We start from the raw sequence: 27,969 nt of genomic DNA on the forward strand, positions 1-27,969 counted from the left end.
CCAAACGTAGTTTTCGGAGAGGGGTTTCCTAATGAAGCAGCAGTCCCAGCCCTGTGCCTTCCCTGCGTAGGTCGGTGATATTGCGTGGAGGATCTTCGCCTCCTGCCTCTCCTGCTCCCACCCCCTTGCCCTCCTATGGGAAACGGTGTGGCTGGGGGTGGGGGGAGGCCAGCCCTTTTATAAGCGTGGTCTTGCAGCAAGTCAAAGTTGACAGGAGTGACAGGAGATTTGGCTCGCTCTGAGATACCCACCTCCCAAGCCTTGGGGTCCCTGGGATGACCAAAGGGGAAATGGAGTCAGTCGAAGTGTTCACGTCTGAAGGCAAAGGCAGGGGCTTGAAAGCCCGGAAGGAATTTTTGCCTGGGGATGTCATCTTTGCGGAGCCAGCCTATGCAGCCGTGGTTTTTGATAGGTAAGAGAAAAGCACTTGTAAAACACAGACCAAAAGTAATCTTGATGCAAAATTTAATCTGGCCGGGTGGGCAAAAGTTTGAAAGTGTCTGGACAACATCAGAAAAGGGTGCAAAGGGAAGTCAGAAGCACTTCTGTAAAGACAGCTTACAGTGGATGTCTTTCCCAGGGCTCAGATCAGCTTTTTTACTTTTAACATGGCGTCATTTGTTTCCAGGATGTGATCTTGCAAAGTGCTTGGTGCCATCAGCTTTTACTAAACGCGGTGAAAGTTGAGTGTATTCAGTGCCTCACAAAACTGGACCCATGTTACACTCTGGTGAACTGCCAGGAGTTAGTGTAATTCAAGTACAGCCATATCAGTCTGACTTTGCTGAAGCCTCTGATGTATAATGCGTGATAAAAATGAGTTACACTGTGCTCTGCTTACGTGTACCACCTCCCAGCTGTACACGCAGCTTCATCGCCTGCTGCCTTCTAACTAGAAGCTAGTGGGGTCTGCGAGTGATATTGTTTCTGTTAAAGTGATTTTATATTTATAGCTAGCCAAGTTAATTGGAGACTAGTTTCTGCTTTCACTTTTGCACGAGAGTGGTTTTAAATTTTTGTTCACACTGATGTAGCCAGCAACTGTATTCTGGTGCAAATGCATTTTTCTTTGCTGCTGCTTGTTTCAAGGACGAACAACATTCAATCAACCTGCACTGCCGGTGTGGCTGGTAGGTGCCCACTTCTGCCCTTCAAATCAATGGAAGATTTACTGAAATGCCCTGAAAGCTAAAAGACACAGAGAACCAATTTCTATGTTAATCTTCCATGGGATAAATCTAGAATAAAGCCTCAGACATTAATGGAATTTGTTCAGCCTTGTAATATGCGGAGAACAGAATTTGGCCCAAACTTTTTAACCGAGGACCTAGGTGTCAGCTGAGGGTTTCATTCTGGGCTTAGGAAACTTGTGAGCATTCTTCATGGACATCATTGTGAGTCCCAAGACTGAATTTTTTGCCCCAAACTGCCAGTGACTTTAGTGAATATTCTGCACACTAAATAGGTTGGTGAGTGATTCTGCCTTGCTGAGCTTTCCCCAATCGAATCAGCTGCACTAATGAAGTCTGGGGCCAAAGCAGAGCTCATGCTGCTGTTTTAATCCTGGTCATCTTGTAGCTGGAGCTGATTCGTGCTACTGTGTGATCTGGCAATAGCAGAGAATTGAGGATTAAATGGACAGAGCAGAAAGTAAGGTTTTTTTGTCTTTCATTCACTTTTTCCTTGCCCTTATACTGTCAGAGGGTGAACATGTTTATGAATCTTTACAATAGCAGCAATGACACTTTTTAGTTTTTATTTTGTCATTGCAAGAGCTCACATTAGAAATGTCATTTTTTATTTTAAAATGTTAAGTTCTTGAATTTTTAACCCTGAGTACAAATACAGTAGTTAGTGACAAAACCATCTCTCCTTGACGTGTCCTTTTAGCTCTTGTACTTCAGTTTCACTTGTGTCACTAGCTGGAATCTTGCTGTGATACTTTGGAAGTGGCTATGAACAATTATTTCTCCCATATGCCTTATTAAAAATAGTAGCTATCTTTTAAACCATTGAAAATATTTTGCCTTTTGATTGCTGGTTGAGAATTTTTTTCCTTCTATGTGAAATGTTGCAAGCATTGTGCACGGAGTAGACCTGTCCATGTGGAAGAGCTACAACTTCACTGCATTTTCAAATGTCACTTCTGTAATGTGAGATAAGGGTAGAAACTATCACCACATCAGCTCTTAGACTGCAGACTCTGTCTTAGGCTTAGGTTTCCAAGAGCAAACCTCAGATGGGGAGAGATGTGCTTCCCTTCCCCCCAAGGCTGAGTTTGTTTAGCTCCCAGAGGGGCAGGTCCAGATATTGAGCAGCAAGGTGGCAAGGTAAACACATCCCTTCTCTGTGACTGGAGAGGATGGGGATAGCTTCAGTCATCTCTCTGCTTCTTCTTCGTGCTGCTGTGCAATAGTAATGGACTCTTACCCTCCTGTGGCACATTTCATCCCAAAGCACTTCATATACGTCAGTGGTGAAATACATTCCCAAAATGTCCGAATCAGGTGGTGCCAAGTAAATGCTTGTTGGTTAGTGCTTGGCAGGGCATAACCTGGGCCTGAGATGTAATGGAAACATGCATTTTTCTTGTGAAAACTGCCCAGATGCTTTTCCTACATGCACAGGGCCTTGGTTTTCAAGGTACCTTCTACTGCTGTCCCAGGGTATTCAATTGCATAAAACCCCATTGAATTGATTGCTATCAAAGAAGGGGAGCTTGGATCCTTGTAGGACCTGCAAGAATAAATCCACACAAGGCCACAGTGACTGGTTTTGCCCTGAAAAAACTGCTGTTGCCTCTGCATGGATGAAGACTCCAATGAAGAGGCATGTGTTTTTCCTTGGCCACAAACACACATGTATAGGTCCTAAAATTGGTGTTGAGTCTACACTATTAAAAAGGGTCTCACCCTGCCTTGGGAAAGCCAAAATCCAGAGTCCCTCATCCTAATTCCATTCAACATCTTTCTCTCTTGCTGAAAGCAGTGTGTATGTGTACTATGGAGAGGGGATTCAAATATGAGTGATTGGTGGGTTTAATTTTTCGGCTCAGGTCCTACCAAATATGTGACCAGATTTTCCACAGACCTCAGCTTTCATTGTGTATAAAGACCACCATGGAAGCCCTAGAGTGCAGAGTTGGTCTGTACTTTGCAGCCCCTTGAAGAGCTCAGTCCTTTGGGAAGCCTCGTCCCAATGTGGATGCTGAGCCCCTGAAATCCCACCCCTGATTTTGCTGTTGAAACCAAGTTCTGTATATGATGTATATGGATGGCAATCAAACTGCAGTGGCCACACTGCAATCTTCTGTGTGACTGCATGTGATGTGGCAACACAGCAGGCAAAGCGATGGTCTCTTTCAGAATAGTAGGAGAAGCTCTTGAGAGATATAACATAATTTGCTTGGTTCGGCTGTGCTACAGGATGGAAAGCACCTTGTGTTTGTGCCCAGGCACAAAGCTGTCAAAGGGATGGGAGGTATTACTGTTCAGAAATGGGGGAGCTCCATAAAAGCTGATCATCATTTGAGTTGTTGAAGAACATAATTATGAAATGAAAAATTTGCATTATCTGCTATAGGTGTTTAACTTCAGGTGTGTAAGTGAGAAACCCCTCCGTAGGGCTGTTGCATAGCAGAAACCTACCTTTCATACTCTGAGAAACTATAGGAAGAACAAACCTCTTTGACCCGACTGTACAGGGATCTAGGAAGCCTGAACAACTAATCCTGGCACCTGGTATTAGGTGCTCACAGCAGAAAGTGTGGATACACTACACTTCGGGCTTAAATGATGCAAAGGCTCTTCTCTATATATTGATATGAGGAACTGCTGAAGTAATTTGGACCTGAGGCTGTCACCAACTGCACTGTATGAATGTCTTTCAGTAGGAGGCTGAGCTTGAGGAGGTGTTGAGAATTTTATTTTGCCAGGGAAAGGAGAAGCGTTTTCTTTGACAAAACTCTATAATAAGCAAGTAAGACCCATCAATTTAACTGGACCACCCTACAGGGTGATGTGGTGGCTTGTCCAGCAATATGCTTTGGGACTCAGCTTGCAAATTAAGATGCCCAAAACTAAGGTCTGTTATAAGTGTCTGCATACAGCTAATGGCAGGATTCAGTTGCCATAGGTGTTTAGTGTCATTTAAGATGCCCCAGGGTGTTTGAGACATCCTCTTAGAGCTGACAGGTACAAAACAGGATTTATGAGACTCAGGCCTCCTCTCAAGCCAGATGAGTGTCCCTGCAGAGCCTAAAATAACACTAGGCTCCTATGTCCAGGCAAGTGAATCCAGCCCAAAGTGCCCATTACAGTCAATGGAGCACTATAATGTGTACTGAACACAGACACCTACCTTTGAGCTGAATGACTTTCCAGACCCCACTAAGTGTTTTGATGGAATCTCTACATAGACACTGAGGGTGCAGATGAGCACATCCAGGTGTCTAAATCTGCAGACTGCATCCCACCTTGGAAGTCCCTGAAGGTCACAGGGACCCTGAAGGTCCCTGAAGTCATTAAGGCTAATGTGGGCTTGTACTCTTCAACTTAACGATGGTTGTCTGAGCAGCAGTTTCTTACCCAGTGCTGGAGACTTTTAGTCAAGAAGTACATAAAACTCAAAGTGAAGCTAAAGAAGGTTCCTATAGACATCAGCCAGCTCATAGTTTCTTAGATTTTTAAGGCCAGGGTATGACTCACAAGGTTAACCCTGCTCATTGCAAGGGGAGTTGGACTAGATGACCTTCAAAGGTCCCTTCCAATCCAAACAGTTCTACAATTCTATGATTCTATAACCTTTTGCTTAATACAGTGGTTACCTGGCGTTGACTCCTGCATCAAGCCTGTTACTTCTACCTGAACTAGAGCAGTCTGTTTAGAGAGACGGTGAATACTGATTGAGAGGGGGTGCAGAACTCAGTGTGATCTCTAGTATTCTGCTGTTTGGATAAAGTGGAGACATACTCTCTGATCTGCATTTGAATCAGCCTTGCTGTTATCAGCTGAAATAGCACTCAGAAAATGCCAGTGTCAGGCCTGCTTTGCCCTAAAATAGATGCAGAAGGTTGGGAATCTATCTTCTCAAGGGATTCTTTGCCTTTGTTGGGGACATTTTTTGATTTGCAAAGCCCCTGTGCATTCCCCATTGACATTACCTCTCACTGAAGCTTTCTCTAGTGCTCTGCTTATGTGTTGGGGTTTAATCCTTCCTTCCCTCTTCACTTTCTCTTTGAAGAGCCCATGTCTCCTTTCCTCACTGCCACCTTCAGGTGGATGGCATTCCCATTGCCTGGGCTCAGTGTACAGTATGTGACCTTCTCTTCTGGCATGTCAGTTGGCTCTCACACGTGTAAGAGTTTACATTTCCTACAGGCGTGGGGATGCCTAATATATCTCTGTCAACCTTCAAGAGAAGGTTTGCTCTTTAACCAGTGGTGTTTGAGAGACCGTCAAGGCGAACAGTGTCATGTGGTAGAAAGCCAAGATCACCTGAAGACCTGCTTGATGAGTGATCTGCAAATTGCTAAAAACTTGAGGTCATTCAATCTTTGCCCTCCTTTTTGATGTATGAAGCAGGCCCAAAACATTTTCCAAGGGAAATGTGGATAGCTCCATTATTGTAGCTGGGATGACCTAGGGATATAAGAAATGCAAGATTTTCCATAACAGTATGACTCTGAAAAGATTATAGAAACAAATTCTTTGAGCTGATCCCAATAAAAACTGAGAGCTAATGTGATCATATTCACATTGCTTAAATTTTCTGAAGTTTGTTTTTTTATTATTATTTATTCAAAAGCTTAAATAAAACCTGGGAGAAAACCTAGCTTTTTTAAAGAAAACCACACCCACACCTCTAAAAAGAGGCTGAGAAATTTTGTAATGAAAGACTAAAAATAGTCTAAAATTAGTCTAAAATAAATCCTCCACTCAAATCAGACAGACCAGAATGTGTCATCCCCAACATTTTAAAGATAAAAGTACTAAGCTCCAACCCCCTTTTTAAAGGAGCAAAACTATTACTGTGCTAATAATTCACCATTATAGGTATCCTCAGTAGAAGCTAGGAATTGAATACCTCCCTTTTCCTTTCACTGCTGAAAGAGTAAGTGCATTTCCTTAGGCTTTTGTGTTTAATGAAGTGTTACAGCCTCTGCTTTGAAAGCCAAGTGGACTTTGCCTACATCTTAGGCTATTCTTATGCTGTCCTCTGTAGGATGTTGAGAAGAGAGATGCCTAGTCAGCCAATAATAAATATGAAGCAGGTGGACTTAGGTGTAAGGTAGGTCATCTGTGCGTGTCATCTGTCATGTACAGAATAAAATAAACTCACGTTAAATAGTTTGTGAGCTTCTCACCATGTCCATTAGCTATTCAATGAAATCCTCCTTGAATTCCTTTGCACTACAGCCATCTCACCTTGCTTTTCCAGATCAGTGAATGAGATGCTGTGGGTGCTGGATGGGAAATGGTTGACAGATGTTTGGGTTATGCATGTCTCAGAGGTGAGGTTAATATATTTCCTATGGCAGTGCTCAGCCCTCTGTCCTGGCAGGTCCAACAGATCTTAATCTATCTGAATCTAATCCAAGCAGTCACAAGAACTACTTGCTGCTTCTGATTTCACTGAGAACCATGCTTGTGGGAGCCATGGTTTAGTTGACAGTGCTCTGTCACCTCTTGCATTTGTTGGTTGGCACATCGAATCATTGCTTTTCTGACTGTAGCTATGTGTGTCTCATCTATGTAACACCAGAGCTCATGAGCCCCTGAGAGTTCAGCTCGGTTGATGCTCGGATGAGAGGCCAAAGAAGCCTGAGGCTCCCAAGAAAGTAATTTAGTGAGTTGGTCAGTGGCACCTGCCCTCCAAGTCAGTCCTAAATCCCTGACTTGGCAAGGCTTGGACGGGCTGGAGAAATCACTGTGCTAATGAAGATCCTGCTTTTGGGCAAGGTGAAAAAAAGAAGTTCTCACTGTGTGTGGAAGATGGCAGTGAATGAAGGACCAGAGGTCACCCCAGAGGCCATGGTGTACATAAACACAGCAGAAAGCAGTTCTATTGTCCCCATGTTAAAGCAAGGGAAGCTGATCACTAAAACCTTCAGGGCTCCTGGGTAGGTGCCATACATCTCCTCAGAAATGTTCAGTGCTGCCTTGCCAAGCAGCATCCTCTACAGGGAGAGAAAGGTCCATCCGGGCGACCTGGAGCCATTTTGGGTTGTGACAAACACTTTCTAGGCCAGAGAAGTCTTTACAGATCAGTGATTTCCACAGGCTGAGAGACTTGGGTTTAACCTGAGGCTGCTCCCTCTGTCCTTGGGGGACCTTAACCATTGCAGAGGGGTTGACAGGGGAGACTGTGGACCACTGGAAGCCTTTGGTGTCCTTGGTGTTTTCTACCTCCAGGACAGATGCCATCAGAACCTGTCGTAAGGTCCAGCCCTGGGGCCAAGGGAGAGCCCCAGTTTGCCATCCCCATTTGGGGCACCTGGCTCTGAGTGCCTCTGGGACAGCAGAATTTTGCACGACTTCCTAGGGGCACCTGGGGGATTTAGGTGCTTGGAGGGTCAGGCAGAGTTGAGCCCAAGCCTCTAGAGTCCTGGTAATGCACATTATCAATAAATCCAGCCTTCTTTTAAACGATTTCTGAGCAGGGAGGATCCCATGAGGGTTTTGTGAGAGATGTGGTATTTCTTATACCCGCCAGTCAGATTACCTATGAGTAATTGTGTCTGCAGATTCAATACTACATGAACTGTTCCTTCACCTCCTCGGGAAGTCTGGTATAACTTTTTTTTTGTGCATTTCTGCATCTCCTTAGAAACGAGGGCTTTCCAGGACTGACAGTAAGTTCCACCCGTTGGGTTTGATTTGGAAACTATGGACACCTTATGCAATAAACAGCAAATGCAAAGCCATCATTTCAGGATTTTTCTGTTCTTGGAGAGAGAGCTGTGGGAAGACAAGCCTCTGTTTGAGGACTTGGGTTTTGCTGCACCATATTCCCCTCCAACCTGTCACTCCTCTTTACAGAAAAACTTCTTTGACTGCCTTTTTGCTTTCTGACTGCTCTCAAAGCACACAGGCGGCAGGAGGGAGCCCCATTCCCTGTGTGAGATATCTCCCTGTGCTTCCCGGCACAATGTAACCACGCAGGTTTTATCAGCTCTCTGGCTCTCCTTTGCCTTACAAGGAATGTAATCTCTCTTGCACCTCTCTCTCCCCTTGACTTGACAGCTGACAGAGCACAGCCCCACATTTCTCACCAGCTCCCAGCTCTTTCATTTGACTTAATGGAGCTGGCTGCATCCTTCTTCTTGGACATGTGCCCCACACCCCATCCCAGGTGCTTGCCTTGCGTCAGGCTCCCTCCATCACTGCTTGCTGTCATCTTCCAAACCTCATTTTCGCACGTGGTTTTGTCTGCTGTGGGTCATCCTGCTTTAAATCAATGGCCCTCTTAATCCTGCAAGAGCTAAAGCGCAGGCTGGGTTGTGTCAGCAGCTCACGCAGCAGTGCCAGAGGAATGAAAGTGCGTTTTAAGTCTGCTGTGATAGATATAAATATGCACACATATGTTTATATATATATATATCTGTATAGTGGAGAGGCAGGACAGTCTTGGGGCAGGGGACTCTGGGGCTGTGGGTCTGATTACTGCCTGTGGGACAGCCTCCTCGTGTGATCATCAATAAATTTTTTATTTCCTTGTGCCTCAGTTTCCCCACTGTGGGCTGTGGGTGATAATATTGTTCCCTTTATAATGAAGCCTCTGTGGTCAGTGACCTTTTTGCAATGAGGAGAATCTCCCTCCTGGGACCAATAGTGTCTAGGTGATGGGAATTTAAATTCTCCTGTCCTGTCAAGCCTGGCTGGAGGCAGAGATAAAGTGGGCAGTTGCCTGGAGAAGCAGACAGCTGGGGTCACCAAATCAGGCAGTAAATAGCCTTCTCTAGCAGCAAAGGGAAAGTCCCAAAGTTGTTTGGGCAGGAGACCAAAGTGTCTCCCCCTCTTTCCCAACGAATTAAGTCCTAGGAGCAAGCAGCTGGACATGTGAAAGGGGCACATGGGGGAGGTTTCCCGTTGGTCTGGGTCCCTGGACACTCTCGGAGGGAGGATGTGAGGTTAGACTTCTTCATCAGTATCCTCTGATGCATTCCTCCCCCAGCCTTGGTTATAGTTACATACATACAATTGAAATCCTCTTTTGAACACTCTAAAGAAGCAACTTGCTCCTTTTGAAAGGTGTTTCCCAGTTATCCTGTGACCATCTAACTCACAGTAACCTGTCAACTAGTTAAATCACAGAGCCAGGAGCAGGAATAGCCAGTGAGGAGCACTTAACGCTGCTGGCACCAGAGAAAGACACATCAGGCTTTTGGATTTGGAGGAGAAATCTGCATCACTAGCCCATCTGCAGGAAGGCTTTAAGTGGCCTAAAGAGCATAGCCCTGAAGCTGACGCCAGACTAAACAGGGAGGACTTCATGCCCTGAGAGCACCTGAGAGCATCCTCACATCAGGCACTGTGCTCATTACCTGTAATGTTTAACAACACCTCCATTGGTGACATATTCTGGGCCACTGACCAGCAGTAAATCATTGATGTTCTCAGCTCAGCAACATACCAGCCTTGTGAAGATGAAAGATCCGCTAGATTTATTAATAAAATCTGGTGGTGATCATAAATGCAAGTATTGCTCCCTAAGCTTGGCATTACAGCCAGCCCACCCCATGTCCTGCCCCAGCCAGTGCTCCTGAGAGCTGTTGAGAGTTCATCTTTCCTCTGTCTTCAGCTGTTTCATGTTCCTTGTCCATCCCTGAGCAGCTGAAAATCCATTTGTGCCTCAAGCATTCGTGCCTAGGGTCCTGCTGAACGGGCTGGGAGCCTGCCCTGGTCCCTCAGATCTTCACTAATCCACAGTAAGCATTTGTCTGGAATCACTGGGACCAGGAGAGCCCCAAACCCACCTGGTCTGGGGCTCTGTGCTGCTGTCTTCTGAGGGTGGACAGCCAGGAGATGTGTACTGAGACCGAAGGTAGGAGGAGAAGACATAAACCACTCTGTGATGAGAAGATCTACCTCGAAGGAGGCAGTTTTCTTGGTTTCCTCATGTGATTTCCAACAGTTGCCAAGTGCAGGGTGTCCAGTACAGCTACACCTTTGGCCCAGTGGCAAAAAGAAGTGATAAGCAAAGCTGCTTTTTAATCCATGAAAACGTATCTTGGTTTCAAGCAGTATAAACACAGTGTTTCCCTATGCAACCACTTTGATCTACCAGTCTTCTTCATCGTGATACGCCTCTCTAGCAGAATATTTCTGATGTGTTTTTTTATCCCTACAGCATGCCTGTGCCTAAGGAAAGCTTAGGAGAGCAGTTAGGACAGCTCAGAGTCACGCTCCCATTTGGTCCCTCTCGCCCAATGTTTTCCTAAGTCTCTTGGGCATGGTGGTGGCCCATGTGGGGCCCAGGAAAGCCTTAGTGCTCAGCAGCGGTTTCACTTCAGCCAAATTCAGAGGCTTTGCAGGCAGGTGAAGCTCTCAGGCTGGATATTTGCCTTCACATTCTTCTTTGTGCTCGCCCGAGCTACAGACTCATTAGGCATCTGCTTTCTTCTCAGCAAACGGGTGGCTGGTGCTTCAGCAGGGGCCAGAAAGAAAATGAAAACAGCCTGAAAATCCTATTAACAGTGGCGGTGCTGAGGAGGAGCAGATGAGCTGCAGACAAGAGGGCTGAGAGCTGGGGAATGCTTTATTGCTGTCCTCCTTTAAACAAAATGTTTGTCTCTTTGGCATAGCCAGACAGAAAAGGAACAGCACTGGGCAAGCACAGAAAGATTACGCTGGGTGGGATGTTTCTCCATCCTCCCCCAAAATCTCTGGCAGTCCATCCTTAGTGGCTGTGGGGAGCCCAGGGACAAAAAGCTGGCAGAACCCTTGCTGGGTGGAGCTGGCCCTTCCTTCACCAAGGTATGAGCCAACGGGTCCTTCTGTCCTTCCAGCCTGACGCACGTCATCTGTCACACCTGCTTCAAACGGCAGGAGAGGCTCCACCGCTGTGGCCAGTGCAAGTTCGCCTACTACTGCGACCGGACCTGCCAGCGAGCAGCTTGGCTGAACCACAAAAATGAGTGCTCCGCCATCAAGAAGCACGGCAAGGCACCCACCGAAAACATCAGGTGAGAGCTGACCCCCAGGGACTGAGCTGGCAGCCTGGGGACGGTGGGAGAGGACAGGGCATCCCTCCGGAGGGTGGTGAGGAAGAGCTGGGTGGCCTGATTTGGAGAGGGTAGAGGTGGGAGATGGTTTGGGAAAGGTCAGGAGTATCCTTGAGCTGAGGGTATGGGGACCTGCAGGAGCATCTGGGGTGCGAGGTGGTTGCGCTTCTGCTTTTTTTTTTGGTGCTGGGCCCCAAAAAAGTCTACTGCAGCTGAACATGGTGAGGCAAACCCACCCAGGGCAATTTCGGAGGTGTAGGAAAGTGGGGAGTAGGTGGAAAAGTGGAAGAGGAGATGGGCTCTTCCCCGATTTATCTATAGGATACATTGATTTGACTTCACATCCCAGCTCCATCATGGAAAATGAGAGGAATCCTCAAGGAAATGAGGGCTGTTGTGGAGGGCTGGGGACCTGAGGAGGGTCTGTAGCACTTCTCCAGACGAGAACATAGATGTCAGGGCAAAGCCCTGCATCTCCCTTTCCTTCAAAAACCCGTGGATGGTGACCAGCCATCAGCCGTCTGATGCTGAGCCTGCCTTGGTCTCTCTGCACACAATTTCCCACCCATGAAATGAATTTCGATGGTCCTTCAGTCCCTCTCCTTGCAGTGGGTGGTGGTGGTGCTAACACTTGGGGCTTTCTCCTGGCCAGACTGGCTGCCCGCATCATGTGGAAGATAGAGAGGGAAGGCAGCGGACTGGGAGAGGGCTGCCTGGTCTCCATCGATGACCTGCAGAACCACGTGGACAGCCTTGGTGAGGAGGAGAAGAAGGAGCTCCGTGCTGATGTGCAGAGCTTCCTCGAGTTTTGGCCGCCCCAGAGCCAGCAATTCGGCATGCAGTACATCTCTCACATATTCGGAGTGGTACGTTGAAGGGGTGGGAGAGCAAATGGGGGGCTGCTTTTAATGCCAGCTTCCCAGAGAAAGTCTCCAACTGGTCTGAGTTGAGGATGGCTGAGTTCATCCCTCTCTTGCCCATAAAAGACCATAGCGTTTGGGATAGCCAAGACCAGCATTTGCTGCAGGTGGTTTGAATACTGCCCATTCCCTATCCGCATCACTTCTGCACTGACACTGGGAAACTGAGGCATGGCAAGGGCAAGGTCTGAAACATTTTATCTGTCTAAACATGCAGGCAAGCAGCTCGCTCAACTGTAAGTGCCGCATTGACATCACAAGTCCTGCTGGGCATCTCTCTGCACCTGGGAGAGCTGAGAGAATCTATTTAAATATATTTTTTAGTAAATATACATAGAATATATGTGAATGTGACAGAACTGTTTTAGTGTATGCATTAATGTCTATTACGTTGTGTGCATTAGATTTTTTACATGTATATTATAAATATATATTATATACATTATAAAAATAGGTAAAATATACTAAATATATTTAATAATATCCATTCCTGACTTGTTATTTACAATTTTTTGTTCTCAGCGTAGCAGAGAGGGAAATTCCCAGAAGCCAGTTCAGGCTGAGCTGCTCTGCCTCCAGCCCCGGTACAAGTCAGGGTGTATTCATTCCGGGCTGCCCTAACCTCTCAGCTAGCAACACTGCCCAAGGGGCCAGCGTGAGCTGAGATGAGATGCACACTCTGCTCACACCTTTGCCAGTTGCTGGTGTGGCGGAGAAGTTGTCTTTGCCAGCCCTAGCACAGAGAGGGGACACAGCATCCTTTCGTACACACCCCGCAAAGGAAATCCAGTCCACTGGGCTCAGGGAGACCTATGTACTAGTGACTGACATAACTTGCCCATGCAGAAGTAAGGAAGTACAGATAAAATACAGAATCAGCTAAAAAAAGGAAATAAGACTATTAACAGAATAAAATAATTAGCAACTGATGAAATTATTTCCTTTGGTATATACTATCGCATTTTCTCTTTGCAAATACTTCCTTGATTCATGTTTGCAGCTGAAAACAGTTCTGTTCTTATGTGATAAGAATGTGCCATATAGAAAAGTATAATAATTTATTCTTGGTATATATCTCACCCAAAAGTAGTCATTCTGAAAATTGTCTGAGACTCATAACAAACAGTAGTAACTGGTTTTTATAATCTCTGTGGGTCACCCAGTAAATATGGCTATGTTGAATGTAGCTCTCAAGGTAAATTTCTAACTGATACCTGTTTTAATAAGCGTGAACTTTGCTTTCTGCTGATGCTCTGCTTGAATTGCCTCAAATTCATTTTCCTGTGACCTTTTTCTGAATTATTTGCAGGAAGCAAATATAAGAAAACTGATGCACGGTCAAACCAAATTTACCTTAAACATCCCAAATGAATAATAACAGCAAATGTTCTGCAGAGCTCTGCTTTGGGTTGGTCCATCTGCATGAGTCCTGCATTTCTTCTCTTCTGATGTTTTATCCCAGCTAAAGATGTTTCTACAATTACTTTCTGCAATAATCTTGTAGGCACTCCTCCTTTCTCCTTAAAGTTTGGAGGTGTTATGCTGCAGACATACCTCTTCTAAAGCATCAGTGGGAATTGAGAAATCCTGAATGTAGCCGAGTTCAGCTTTTTCTCCTTTAATGCTTCTTCCTGCCTGTGTTTTGGGACTAGATCAACTGCAACGGCTTTACCCTCAGTGACCAAAGAGGACTGCAGGCTGTTGGTGTGGGAATCTTCCCCAATCTCTGCCAGGCCAACCATGATTGCTGGCCCAACTGTACTGTCATCTTCAACAATGGCAAGTGAGTGGATTTCTTTCCTTGGGCACAGTGGGGATGCATCTTAATGGGCAACTCAGCAGACTCTGCTAACCCCTCAGTGTCAGACCCCTGCCCCAGAAAATCTATTCATTCTTGTTTCCTTCTCTAGCTCAGAAAAAAAAAAGATCAGGATTTACTTTCTAAAGAGGAACTGTTTTCTCTCTCATTATTGTTATTTTAAAAATTATTGTCTGATGCACTAGACAAATACACAAGGTTTGACTCCAAATCCAGTGAACCAGCAAAGAATTCTCCCCTGGTTTCTGTGCGTTTTGAAACCGGACTCAAAATAGGTAGATAAAGTACTAAGTAGCTGCCTAGATCACCCCTTATACTGAGGCTTTATTTATAAATAGTTAAGAAACAATTATGGTTAATAAATTATTAAAGATTATACCGAGTCCACAGTCCAAGAGTTTCTCGTAACTGAAGCTTGCAATCAGCTGTGTATCACTATCATCTGCTGATGTGTTTATAGCCGTTCCTAACACAACCTTCATCTTTGTGAGAGTGTACCATCTCTATTAATCACTGATTAACTCTTTAGCAATGGGATCTTAATGACAATTGTGATTGTTATTTGCAAACTGAGTCACGTGCAAGTGAAGGTTGCCCTAAGCCGCTGGGCATTCCCCATTCCCACTCAAGTCTTGTAAGAAAACTTCTGCAGGACATGTGAGATGGAAAGAGATAAAGTGGGAAATGCAGGGATGTTTCAACAGAGCAGGGAGCGGAGGCTGCTGCTCTCGGTGCTCGGGGCAGCCCAGGGGAGGGATGTTCTGCCCTTCCCAGCCTCCAGGCCATAACAGGTATAAACTGCTGCTGATTCAGCAACTTGCATCGTGTGTGTGTGTGTGTGTGTGTGTGTGTGTGTGTGTGTGTGTGTGTGTGTGTATGACATTAACTGTGGGAAACTGCTTGCCAAGAACTGCACAGCCACAGTATTTCATCCAAATTTTCTGCTAAGATTTTACAAATTCCTGTGTTCACCAAACTTTAGTGCTATAAGTTAACCCTCCATCCTCCCCTTCTTTAACACATTGTGCACTCCAGTTACCGCTGCTGGTTTTACCTGATAAAACTGTACCAGCGTTTATCAAGCAGATGGTAAACGAGCAAAGAGAAAACAAAACTGCATTAGGATGACTACCTTGGTGGGAAACAGGGTCTGATCCAAAGTCAGATTGGAGTCTGTGCTCTGAAATCCAATTGCCCTGGATCAGATCCATAGTGGGATAATGGAGAACCTCTCCAATCAGCCTGGGAAGTGGAGGAGGTAACTAGCAGTGATAGCAAGCCTGAAGTCTGAGTTTCTGGGCGGTAAGTAGAGGAATAGCATTTTGTTTGCCTAGCAGCTTGTCAAAGCTCCCACATGTATCCTGTTACTGATTTTAAACTTGACCATCTGGTTATTGGCCAGGTAAATTATGAAGGTTTCTTGTCTTTCTGTGGAAACCTGATGATAAGCCCCTGTTGTGGGAACCGAGCACTCTGTCAGTGCTCAAGGCACGATACTGGACTTGAGGACACACTAAACTCGTCACACAGAGCACATCCCTTGTTGCTGATATCCCAGTCTGATTTCTGTTTCAAGCTGTGTTTTAGAGAGCATGACTACTGATGTCAGTGGAGACATTCCTGTGCAGGAGAACTAGCCCCCTTGTGCCTGCCAAACATCAGAAGCAGGTTTTGCACACCCCCTGGCCAAGACCACTCCTAAAATCACAGTGCCTGGACAGTTCTCCAACAAATCCGCCACGTACCCATTTTTTGTTGTTGTTGTACTTGTACCTGTGTAAACTGCAGATGTTTGTTTTGTCTTTCAGTCATGAGGCTGTAAGATCAATGTTCCACACACAGATGAGGTGGGTCGGTCTTGAAAGCATCATCCTCCCCCCTTGCCCTGTACCCCTAATGCCCCGTGTTTAATGGAAAAGCTGCAAACAGCCTGAGGGGCTCCCTCTGTTTGCAGAAAATTTCACTTTCCCCATTTTCTGAACTTCTACTCCTCCCCCCCATGTAAAGCCCCACTAAACCCAAACCTCACTTAACTCTGCATTTTGTAGTAAATTAAAATGATAGTGGTAATACCGTGACTGTCTCCCCCACTGCAAATTCCCTCTCTGCCTTCCCACTCTCTCCCTTGGCTTCCTCCCTGTCAGTATTTCCCCTCTCCACTTCTCATTTCTCCTCCCCTGACTACAGCAAGAGCATGAAAGTCAGAACAAGGTCTCGCTAATCTTGTACAGCCCAAAATAAAACCTTGCGTATTAGGAGATGAGAAATGATTGCATTACTGACATACTAAATAGTCCACGTTTCTTCTGCAACAAACGGTGCCCGTTGAATGTGTTGCCTACAGTAACAGTGCCATGAGATGTAGGTTTCACCCTTTTTTATCATAATACCTGATTAATGTTTTACCCTTTAATGATGCCACTGTTACCTGATCCAAACTAAAGAAATCACAAAAATATTTAAAAAACAAACTTCTCTGCTTAGCTCATTGCACTTGGTATATTATAGTCAGTCCTGTTAAAGGGACACTGTTGTCTTTAAACTTTAATTTCAAGCAAACGTGCAATTTCCTCAAATAAGACATGAAATACGCTTGAAGTTCTCTTCTTCACCATTGACACTTACTCAGTGCATTATAGATAGGACCAGAAAAAGGGGCAAATGAGTTTCGCTTCTGATTAGAGTTGCTCTTTTGGGGCAATTTGAGTTTTGAGCTATGGGGCACTCACTGTGCCTGTGCGTGTGTCTTTCAAGGTCCTTGGTGCTTGGGGCAGACACTGGGGAAAGAGCACAGGACAAGCTTGCTGGGGTGCTCTTGGCTGACAGTGTCTCTTTAACTATAGCATTTAAAATATGCCATGTGTTTCCAGGCTTATCCCAAATGCTATCAATCCCCCCCACACAAGGGATGGCTGCTTAAAATATACCTACGGTGCTTAGGCTATCAGGGGCATCATAAAAGTCAGAGGCTTGATTTTGCTTCTCTGGTTGCATGACTCACTTTAACGAGGATCCTGTTAAGTGTGAACAGGGATGTTTATATGTGTAAACCTTTCTGATGGGAATTGCTCTTTTTTATGCACTTTCTCCTGGAGTAGCAGGTTGCACCTTTCTTTGGCTGGCATTTACCTGTGGTTGTGATGTAACTAATAGCTGCCCTTCACGACGATGGCATGTTTAGTGATAAATTTTGTATGAAATATGCTATTGATATGCTCTAACACCCAGAGAAGGTCAAGATCAGCCTCAGAGAGTAGTTTTCACAGCAGCTGTAGCATAGCTGAAAGGCTCAGAGCTACCCCCTTGGTGCTGAGAGCTTGTAACAGGAATTGCAAGAGAATTACAATCCCCTGGCAGAAATATGATCACACAGAAGAAGTTGTGTCCTCCCCAAAGGTCTTACTTTTAATGCACCTGGTGACACCTTGGAGTCCTATGCCACCTATGCCTCTGGTGAAACCTTCACTGGGTCCCATCTAAAGCACCTCATGTTCAGGTGGGAGCCAGCAGGTCCCCCCAGGTCCACCTCATAGCAGGCGTGTACATCAAACACGCTGTTGAACTCAGCAGGAGGATGATCAAGGCACGCTGCCCACGGTGAGGGAGTCCCAGGGCTGATGTACCACACGGTAGTGCAACGGTAGGGTGGCAGCTCAGACCATGGGACTTGCTTCATTTTGATAACCTGTAAGTATGCCTACCTGCAAAAATATGTTTAACCAACTAACTGGTCTGAGCAGAGAGCCCAAGGTCACCGATCTCAAGTGCGGTGAATTATTTCTAACTGTGGGTAGAGTCGCTACTAGATGGGGGAGTAGATGGATACAGAAGCACCACTTCGCAACTGGTATTTGATGGAGCTTTTTCCCATTCTGGCCAAATTCTTCAGCCTGTCCAGTTCAGTTGTGCCTGTCCAGCCCCTGCAACTGAGAGATGGCCCAGAGTAACCGGGAGATTTAGCACGTAGAGCGAAAGAGCAAGGGAATACTTTTGAGTGTCCACACTGTTAAAGACCTTTTGTGGGGAATGACATGAGAGAAAGGCAGGTGCAAAGGTCTGGCTTTCCAAAAGCCTGTCATCAAAGGCTTGCCTTGGCTGGCAATTGAGTTGTCATTTGTATTAGCAATAGGCATCAGATCACATTAGCTATTAAAAAATAGACTATTTCCAGAGAATTGTTTTAAAGTCTTTATGTAGAGATACATGAACAGGGTGAGGGCATCTCTTATCCAGCACCCAGAGGGAATTTGTCTTAACTTTTCAGAGTGAAAATGATACTGAAAGCAGCACAGCTCAATCTGGGAGTCTAGCCAGGGATGTGTGGGTAACATGCAAAGCAGTACTTAAAAAAAGACCCAAAGTCCAAACTCAGCATTTTGCAAGGCTTGTTGGGTATTTCTCGTCTCAGGGTTTTCTTCTGGCGAGATCTCCTGCAACATAATAAAATTTTATGTCTAGGTTCAGCCCCCGTCCAGATAAAGTAATGGAGCCATAATCTGTTTATAGCTCGGACCCTTACATATCCCCGCCAGGGACATGCAGAGGGGCAGGAGAAACTGGTATGACTGTGGTTTTACTCTGTATTCAGTTAACCAGACTTCTGCCCATCTCTGCATTGCCTCCCTGAAGAGCTAAAGCAGTACCTTAGGGCAAGGGCTCACCTCTGCAAGGCAGGGGCAGGTCACAGGATTTGTCCCTGATGGCTCTATGGCTGCACCTTTGCTTCTGCTGCATCTCTAAGTCAATATCTCATCTCCTTTGCACCCAGGATCGAGCTGCGGGCATTGAGCAAGATTTCTCCAGGGGACGAGCTGACTGTTTCCTACGTGGATTTCCTCAACGTGAGTGAGGAGCGGCAGAAACAGCTGAAGAAGCAGTATTACTTCGACTGCACCTGCGAGCACTGCAAAAAACACATCAAGGATGACCTGATGCTGGCAGTGAAGGAGGGGGAAAGCAAGGTATGCTTTGTGCTGCTGTGTCCAAACCCAGGGGCAGCTGTGTCTCCTCCACCAAGGCATCTGTGTGTCTCTGGGGCTGTGGTTCCTCAGCCCGGGGACACTCTCAATAGGAACAGAGTCAGGTTTTGGCAGAAGCCTGGCTAGTGCCAATGTGAAAAATGAGAACAGAAATGAACCTTGATTGAGCACAACACCAATTCAAGCCCACCATGCAAGGCCAGTTTAATCCCTATTATGCAACATAAATGCAGTTTTTAATTTAAAAAAAGCCCACAAAATTTGTCTTTGACTCTAACCTAAAAGTCCATCAACAGGCAGAATGCTAAAACATTGGAAAATTAGGTCTAAAGCTGAGAAAATGCTGGCGGTTAGATTGTGGTTTTTTTCCTGAGGAACTGAAAGGGAATCAAAGTTTTGAACAGCAGAAAGGAAAATGTGTTGCAGGTGATTCATGGTGACAGGACTAACCAGCGCTGCTGAAGCTGTATGGTTTGTAAAACGTGTACCATCACACTGGCTCCAGGAATGTGGGAAGCCTGAGCATTGCTTGACATTTGTGCATAGTTGCTGTGGGCAGACTGACTGCGAAGAATTCACATGTTGACTGTTCATTTTTAAGTAATCTGCATTTTCCTTGGAGGTCTCACAAGTCATGGAGTGGGAGGGTGTAAGGCTGTGTCTTACTGTTGGCAGTGGGATGTGTTGCTTGGCCAGCAGCTCCAGTTTATGAACATTCTGGTAGCTCTAAAAGTTTCTTTTTGGTTCCTCTGCCCAAGGATATAATTGGTCATACCTTTTGTCCTCTGTGGCAGTGTTAGCTTAGGAGGTTTCTACTCCTGCAAGCTTTACAAGGTGTGTAAGGGAAGGCAAAGGAAGGCAGGGCAATTTAATGTCTTATCAAGGCATTGATCTGCACTAGTGAGCAGTCATGTAATGAATCAGACAGTACAGCTCAGGGGCTGATGTGGGGAAGGACCAAACAGCAAAGGTGGGATGAGGAACCGTGACCTCAGACCAGCACTGCCACCAGGAGAGGTCCAGTGAGCTGCACCTTCCTGGGAAGGAGCACAAACCCCTCAGCATCCAGCTCACTAGTTACCAGAAAGCCAAGCTCAGTCCTATGACTCTTTTTTCATATAGGTGGCAGTCAGGAAAGGCTGGATATTGCAGAGTATAAGTCTCTCCTTGAGAAAGGTTTGGAGAAATGGGATCGAACTGGTATCAGGGAGCTGTCATAGGAAATAGGACATGGGACTAGAGGAGACCCTTTGCTTGCTGGGTCAAGTTCTCCTCTAGTGCAAAAGACCCTCCTATATAATCCCATTACTGAATCATCAAGCTTCATCTTAAAGCTAATCAACTACTGAAACTCCCCACTTCTAATGCAAAGCTGTCCCAGAGCTCAATCCTCTGATGCAGAAGCATTTTCATCTGACTTTCTGTAGAAATATTTTCGAACACCTCCTCCAGAGGACAGCATAAAAAAATTTCAGCTCTCATTCAACACCTGCTATCAAGCCTTGACTGAGCAGTGAGATGCACCATCCACTCTTCATGAGCATTAGAGATGCTCTGCAGAATGCAGTAGGAAGACATGCACTTTTGGGTAAATGTCCTCCACAATCTGAAGTGCTTGTATAGAAAAACGCCTGTAACTATGCAAGGTGCATGATTTCAGCTATTAAAAATACACTCCCACAGACAATAAGTATCCAGACTGACCTCACCCACAGAACATGTCTGCTTGCCACCAGCTGTATCACATTTTCTGAATTCAGGCTCACTTGCCTCACAGCAGCAATAGTCACAGCTGTGTGGAAAAAGCACTATGAATATATGCAAGATTGACAGCTTACATCCTCAACAGCCGCTCCGACCTCCAGTCCTTCACCCCTTCCAAATAGTAGCAAAGTTCCCATTGCTTATAAAGACAATAGACTTAGGGGTCTAGTAAATGCAAGAGAGGATTTTTATTAGACAAAGCCACTGTGCAAGTGCTGTTTGAAATACCTATTCTGGGAGTCTTTACTCAGACAGCATAGCGATGTGATTTGCACTGACGTTAACATTGCCTTTGAATGTGCTCTATGCCCTAGAAAACCCTGTGTGCTGCTCAAACAGCTGCCAAAATCTGATTAGCTGTGGTAGCTTTAGTCTAATAATATAGACTATTTGTCTATAATCAGATATATATATATATATATGGTTTTCCTTCCTTACTAAACTTTCAAGAGCTTTCCCCAACTAGCAGAATTTCACAGATTCCTCAAAAATCTGACTGAGTAGATGTGGGAAAAAGACAATGGGACAGTCCTATGTCCTGACTCCAAATCTTTGCGTCCTTTGTTGCAATGTTGGGTCTCTGCTTTTGATCTGCACCCAGAGATCCTTCCTGGCTGCTGGGCACATGCTTCTGCTCTGGCTCTACCACATGTCTCCAGACCAGGCTCTTCCTGAAAGCTTCTGGACTCATGTGATTGTGGGCTGGTTTCAGATTTCCCATTTATGAAAAGGAGGGTCATGAAAGTTAGAATAGTTTGAAAATGCAAATTTGAAAGGCTCAGAAAAGTGGAAGATGAATGATGGTGCTGGATATCATAATGTTATATGTCAGCATTAAATTAAGGAAGAGGAGGCAGCTAATTATGAGCCAGTTAGCATTTTGCCGGGCAAGCCTAGATGTGCATCATGTTTTCAAATACACGGTGAAATCCAAACTTCTTTGAGGTGTGTGAGAAAACACATTTCACTCTCTGGATGCAGCTGAAATCTGAGATCAACCATCTTATGGTGTTTGGATCTAATGACAGCATTTCTCAGAGTGGGTAAAATTTAGTGATCTTTCCTATCCTTATTCCACCCATTTCTCATTCAAGAGCCTTATTTCTCTCAAGCAACTGCACTAGGGGCACCTGATACACACTAAATGGTGACTGTCACAGCCTCTTTGGTGTCTCATGAGACCTCCCAGTTTGAGGGTCAATTCTGTCCCTTTTCTAGAGAAGAGAAACGGGGGGAGGAGTTGAGGAACCCAGTTATGCATGCCAGAGGTACATGGCAGCTACCCTGATGAGCAACACTTGCTGAAGTCAGCAGGGGCTTCACCTCTCAACTTGGCACTGGGACCATTTCAGCCCAGTCTCGGGCAGGTCTGAGAGGCACGCTGGGAAATACAGCCAGCAGTAGAAGGGTAGTGGGTTATGTGGGAAGCATCCTGCTGAACTGATTCAGGTTCCCAGACTGCAGAACAAGCATCCCTTCAACTAGGGTATTTTGGCATGTGTCAGGCTGTGCGTTTTCCTCACTGGTTTTCCTAATGTTGTCCCCAGCCCTCTGCAGAGACAGTGAAGGAGGTCATCCAGTTCTCCAAGGACACGCTAGAGAAGATCAACAAGGCCCGCATGGAGGGACTTTACCATGAAGTGAGTCTCATTACTTTTGCTCTCTTGCTGTATATGGCCTGCCAGGGAAAGCAGGTCTTTTCCCTCTCTGCATCAGTGATTTAAGGATGAAACAAATCCCCACTGCTGTAACCTGAATACTGCCATGTGCTTCCTGCCTTTAGGGCAGCTCAAATTGCAAAAGCTGACACTGGTTTCTGCCCTCTGTAAAGCACGACTGTGTCTGAGACAACATTCCAGACTGATCCCTTTCATAGTGATGATACAAGGAGATTCAGGTGACTTCCAGCACCTCCAGTTGACGCAGGTGTTGAACCAAGGGCCTCCTGGGTTAAAAACTTGAGTCACAGGGCAAGTGTAATGAGTCAACTCTGCCAGGTAGCCTCATAAAAAGGGGGACGGTGGTTTTGAGAGATGAATGGGACAGTCAGGAGACTTGACACACGGAGCTGTGGGCTGTTTGCCTCTTGATCTCCTCTTCACCTCCTGGCTCCTGCATGTTGCTCATTTGTTAGGTGCTGAGGATGGGTGTGTGGTGTGGGAGACCCACATCCTACCTGGACCACAGGCCACAAGGGCAAAGGGTGAGAGAGCTCAAGTCACTTCTTCCTTTTCCTCTCTTTTGCTGACCCAGGAAATATTTAATTGTTCTCTTCAGAGCATAACAGCTTCAGGAAAACACTCCAGGTTGGGCAAGAGCCTCTGGTTTTGAACTTAGCTTGGGAAAAGGCTGAAGCCTCCCAGAGCAGAAATCTGGACATTGGGTCACGGGTAGGTGCAGATGTGACACAGCTGAGCAGACAGGCATGGGACAGCGCAGCCCCATGTCTCCAGCCCCATGGGGTCATTAAGAGCATTCATTGTATCAAGTGCTTGTAGGAGGTTGGGTGGATGGTGTTGGGGTATAAAAGTCCTGCAGGCACTTGCTATCTGACAAAACCCAGCCTCCTGGGATCTTTCTTCTCCTGAGCAGTAGACATCACTTTTTCCTCACCAGTTTTATGAATGTAACCCTGGGAGAGAAAGCTTTGAGCACCAATCATTTTGCTAGGCTGATATTTCTCGAAGAATCAAAACATATCCTATCTTCCCCAAAATTCACAGAGGCTGACTTGGCCTCTGGGACTGGTATGGACCACACAACCCACAGGGCTTTGGTGTGGCAGCTTCAGGGCCAAAGGTGCTCTGACTTGCCTTTCCTCTCCCTGCTTTCTCCGGGCGCAGGTTGTGAAGCTGTGCCGTGAGTGCCTGAAGAAACAGGAGCCTGTGCTGGGAGACACGAACATCTACCTCCTAAGGATCCTCAGCATTGCCTCCGAGGTGCTCTCCTACCTCCAGATGTTTGAGGAAGCAGCTGACTATGCCAAGAGGATGGTGGACGGCTACCTGTATGTCTGTGCCCTATTTTTGGCAGCTCTCTGTGGTTGTGCAATGTCAGTCAATGTGTTACAGGAATAATTTTTTTTAGTCTGCTCTTATCAAGGCAGCAGTGCTGGCATTCAGACTGGGACCTGATTATATCACCAGACAGAGAGGGACTCCTTCTTAAATGCACAAGAGCTCCCAAACACCTTGATTTACTAAACTGTAACTGGCAAATGGTCTGGGTACATCTTTCATTAGCCATTTCGTTTTGTCTCAGAAGCACCCCAGGGCTGCCCTGGTAGCAAGACACAGAGCCTGGGTACAGGACAGAGAGGCTGTCACTGCAGGAGATGGTCTATTCCCCTGCACCCTGCAGGAAGGAGAAGTTGTAGAGAAAAGAGAAACCGTGTCAAATGGCTGTCACTCAAGATATCCTTTCATTCTTGAATAATATATGGATTTTTATCTTGGCTAATTAGTATACACAAGTCCTGTGGTAAAAGCTCAGTGAGAACAAAGAAATTCAGGCTTAGTTCACATAGATCTGGGGAAAACCTCACAGTAAAATGATGTACTTTATTATTACTGAGGTTTTACTACAGGACTGATGAGTATTAAATAGAAAAAATATAAAATTAAAAAGTAATGGAGACCATAGAGAAGAGAGAAAAGCCCATTTCATCATCTCATTCACCCCCCTGCTGGGACCATCTCATACCCATTACTTTCTTTTTGGTCAGTTCTGCCCCAAAAGGCCTGTGATATTTTGTTTGTTTTCAGAGGGGTGACAGACTCACCTCCCTGTTTTGCAGGCCTGACAAGCCACTTCACATCCCAGCCCTGGCACTGAGCTAACTGAATGACACAGAGGAAATTGCTTCCCTCCCACCCCCTCAGTTTTTCAGTCCAGAGGGAGGACTGCAGTAATTTCCTTCCTTTCTTTAAGATCTGCCAATTCAATATGCCAAATAAGCCCTTGAAGGCAGGGCTTCAGATAAGTCCAAGCAGCTTCTAACTGCCTCAGCTTCTAAAGTTGGCTGTAGAGGCCAGGTTTCATTTTTCCCTCCTCGGGTACTGGCCATAGGGGAGTGATCTGATAGTCCCCAGAGGCAGGGATGCATCTCCAGGGGGCGAGATGAACAATTTTGGAGTTTCTGGAACCACCTGTTTCTCTTCTCACTTTGAATGAGAAGCTGGTGGTTGTTGCATTCTCAATTTAGGCACTGCATTAAGCGTCTGAAGTTAAGTTGGTGCCATCTGGGCTGTAGGGTCAGATCTAGGTTTTGTTTGTGCAAAATAACAAGGAATGACAGAGCTTGGCATTCTCTAACCCAGGTGTCCAACTTTCCCCGTTCGCAAGTTGTTCATCCCCTTTCACAACAACTCACATCCTTGTACAACTCGGGTCCTCGTGTAACTCATGTCTGCCCCTTTCTAAGCAGGGCTGCACATTGCAGTGGCGTGGAAGGCAATAGGCTCTTCCCTTGAGTAAACAGTCTGCTCTTTGGCAAACATATCACATCACTGACAAACATTTGGGAACCCAGATCTGTCCTGAACTGAAATTACTCAATGTTTTTCCAGGAAAATATACCATCCCAACAACGCACAGCTGGGGATGGCCGTGATGCGGGCAGGAGTGACTCACTGGCATGCTGGTCTCATTGAAGCTGGGCATGGCTTGATCTGTAAAGCCTATGCCATTCTCCTGATAACCCACGGACCCTCCCACCCAATTACCAAAGACCTGGAGGTAGGTGTCATCTCCTGTGTTGCCTCTGCTGTCTTTCTGGGCAAAATAACATTCAAGCTGTAGAAACAACCCATCCGTAAGAGCTGAGATATGTATCAAATACTGACTGCTGACTGCTTCTTACTAGTGCTGTGGTTTTCTCTAGATTATGTTACAGTCTGCTGGGAAGTGCATGTCCCTTCTTATGGGAATTTTTCATCCCTGAAAAATAGCTTTTATCCTGCACCGGGACATACATTAAAAATGGCTGCTTAGCCCCTGAATCTTCTTTGAAACTGCTGTGCCCAAGGACAGAGCCTCCCATTCTTCACCCTGATTTCGCTACTCTCGGATGGATGGCATTACAATTTGACTATATCAAATTACATATGGTGGATGTTCCCAGTTTACCAACTGATTTTCTTTGTCGGTGTCCATTCTTCTTTATTTAACACTCCCCCGTCTTTCTAAGCTGCAATGTATTTTTTCCTCAAATGACTGATAGGTGTATTTCCTAGCTTAGGCTCAGGAGCTGCAGATCCTGGGGAATTACACCTGCTCAGCTATGATGAAATATTTACAACTGCAGCTGGGGATCTGTAATTTCTTTAGCCCTTAACTCACCTGATGTGACCTGTTGGCTTTACAGCATTCTCCTTTATTAGCCAAAAAACTTACACAATACCAAACGAAATACTTTATTGATGTCTTAGTCCCCATTATAGCAGAGCTATAACCTTTAGTAGTGCAATTTTATATCATCAGAAAAATGAGTATCTAGTACCTAAAGCCAACCTGTCTGTTGACTGTTTCCCTATATATAGCAGAGGGCGAGACCCCAGAACCTACATTTCTGTATTTCCCTTCCCACTCACTTTAGGAGGAAAATAGTGGATATATGGCACGTGGTTATCTCTGTGCTCCTAAAGCAAGGGTTGAATAAACTCACAGACAGGTGTAAAAACATTTCCTGAAATCTCTTCTAAGCCTCTGCTATAATGCAGCACTACGAATGACTCTGCTCATGGTGAACCCTGGGATGCAGGGGGTGCAACTGTGATGTGGTTGAAGAGGGGCTGAGCATCCCTCTCCTCCTCCTCTCCCTCCTCCCACAGGAGGTGACCCCCACCTCCGTGATGGGTCACACCAAGAGTCAAACCCGGGGTGTGGATGGGAAGAGCGCTCGCTCTCTGGCTCTGCACAGCATCGCCTTGAGGTCCTCCATCAGGTTTGGGAGCGTGAGGCTTCCCAGCAGCTTGCAGAAGAGCTGGGTGCAGGAAGGGCTGATGCCTTCTTCACCTTCACAGTGCATGGGCAACCAGGTTTGAGAAAGTAACTGGATATCTGCGTCCAGTCAGCTTTGGTCCTGCTGGTGGGACACCTAGAGTAAGATGCATCAGTCATTACATGGCCCTGGACATCCCTGAAGGATGGTCCCCATTTTCAGGCAGTGCATTATTCACTTGCTTCGAGATCCCCTGCATCACAGGTTTTGTAACCTGTTGTGTTCCTCAGGTCATGCGTGTCCAGACGGAGATGGAGCTGCGCATGTTCCAGCAGAATGAGTACATGTATTACAAGATGAGAGAAGCTGCCCTCAAAAACCAAAAGATTCAAGTCATGCCTGAGCCCAGCAATGAGGCCTCACCAAGCCTCTTCCACAAGAAGGAATAAACCCTGAGCTTGACACGATGCCTGTCATTCATGCCTGTGCGATAACATCACCTGTGGCACCTCCAAACATTGGGAATGTGGTATAGGAATGTGATATATCCATCAGGATTATTTCCAGTGGCACCAGTCTGACAGCATGGAAGTCCTGGGGGAGAGTCCTGAAGAATGTTCTGAGGGCTCAAAGCAGAAGAGATCTTGGCAGAAACAACATCCTTTTTCTACCACTAGCATTAAATATCAAGCAACCCTCCCCCCCGTTATAAAATTATTTACATTATTATTGGAAGCCTGTTTCTCTCGACACAAGTCCCGATCCTGAAGTCCTTGGTTAAATTTTAATTGATTCTTTCCTAAGTGTTCTTTCCCATCACTTCCTTGTGATGACATCATTTCTTTCCAGTGATGTCCATGGGTGGTTGACCAAGGGACGGTAGAAGTAGGAAGCTGGTTCCAAAAAGTGTCATATATGCCTGTGGGCATTGAGTACAAACTGAGTGAGACCTACAGATGGTGTTTTGTGTAAAGCGGTGTTTTTCTGATGAAAAACTGATGAAAAATGATTCTGCAGCTGACATGGGTGCAACATCAAACTGTGGGCACTTTGCAAGCGAGACTAAGTGGAATTCCTACAGTCAGGATAAATTAATGACGGTAAATTAGTCTCCTTAGTTAAAAATCAGAAAACATCTGCAGTGATGGCAGCAGATGGACATGAGATGAGCCCATGCCAGAAGCCAGTTGCACTGGTGTGGTACACTGGCTGTGTGGATTGCTTTAACCGAACAAGTGGTTTCCAGGGAGGGGGATCCATCTTTGCTCACCTTCAGGGTGAGTTGGGGGCCCTAATGCCTTTCAGCACCTGCCTTTCAGCTT

At 45.8% G+C, this 27,969-nt stretch overlaps 1 protein-coding gene across 2 annotated transcripts; it reads left to right on the top strand.

Moving 5' to 3' along the window:
• The first annotated feature begins 275 nt into the window (after positions 1-275).
• Positions 276-27,346, top strand: SMYD1 (SET and MYND domain containing 1). Of its 2 annotated transcripts, XM_049835267.1 has the most exons (10): positions 276-412; positions 11,009-11,185; positions 11,877-12,090; positions 13,797-13,927; positions 15,772-15,810; positions 18,732-18,924; positions 22,254-22,346; positions 23,550-23,713; positions 25,275-25,443; positions 26,938-27,346. In XM_049835267.1, the coding sequence occupies exons 1-10, from the start codon at positions 276-278 to the stop codon at positions 27,094-27,096; spliced, it is 1,476 nt and encodes a 491-aa protein (XP_049691224.1). In that variant the 3' UTR covers positions 27,097-27,346. The 2 variants fall into 2 exon arrangements, with proteins under 2 accessions (XP_049691224.1, XP_049691234.1); XM_049835277.1 differs by lacking the exon at positions 15,772-15,810.
• The last annotated feature ends 623 nt before the right edge of the window (positions 27,347-27,969 follow it).

This window comes from Accipiter gentilis, chromosome 3, assembly GCF_929443795.1.
Source record: "Accipiter gentilis chromosome 3, bAccGen1.1, whole genome shotgun sequence".
In the NCBI taxonomy this organism is placed as follows: domain Eukaryota; kingdom Metazoa; phylum Chordata; class Aves; order Accipitriformes; family Accipitridae; genus Astur; species Astur gentilis.

Coding starts and splice junctions, on each gene's coding strand:
- SMYD1 (XM_049835267.1), top strand. CDS start 276: ATGACCAAAGGGGAAATGGAGTCAGTCGAAGTGTTCACGTCTGAAGGC. Junction 413..11,008: donor GCAGCCGTGGTTTTTGATAG/GTAAGAGAAAAG, acceptor CTGTCCTTCCAG/CCTGACGCACGTCATCTGTC. Junction 22,347..23,549: donor TGGAGGGACTTTACCATGAA/GTGAGTCTCATT, acceptor CTCCGGGCGCAG/GTTGTGAAGCTGTGCCGTGA.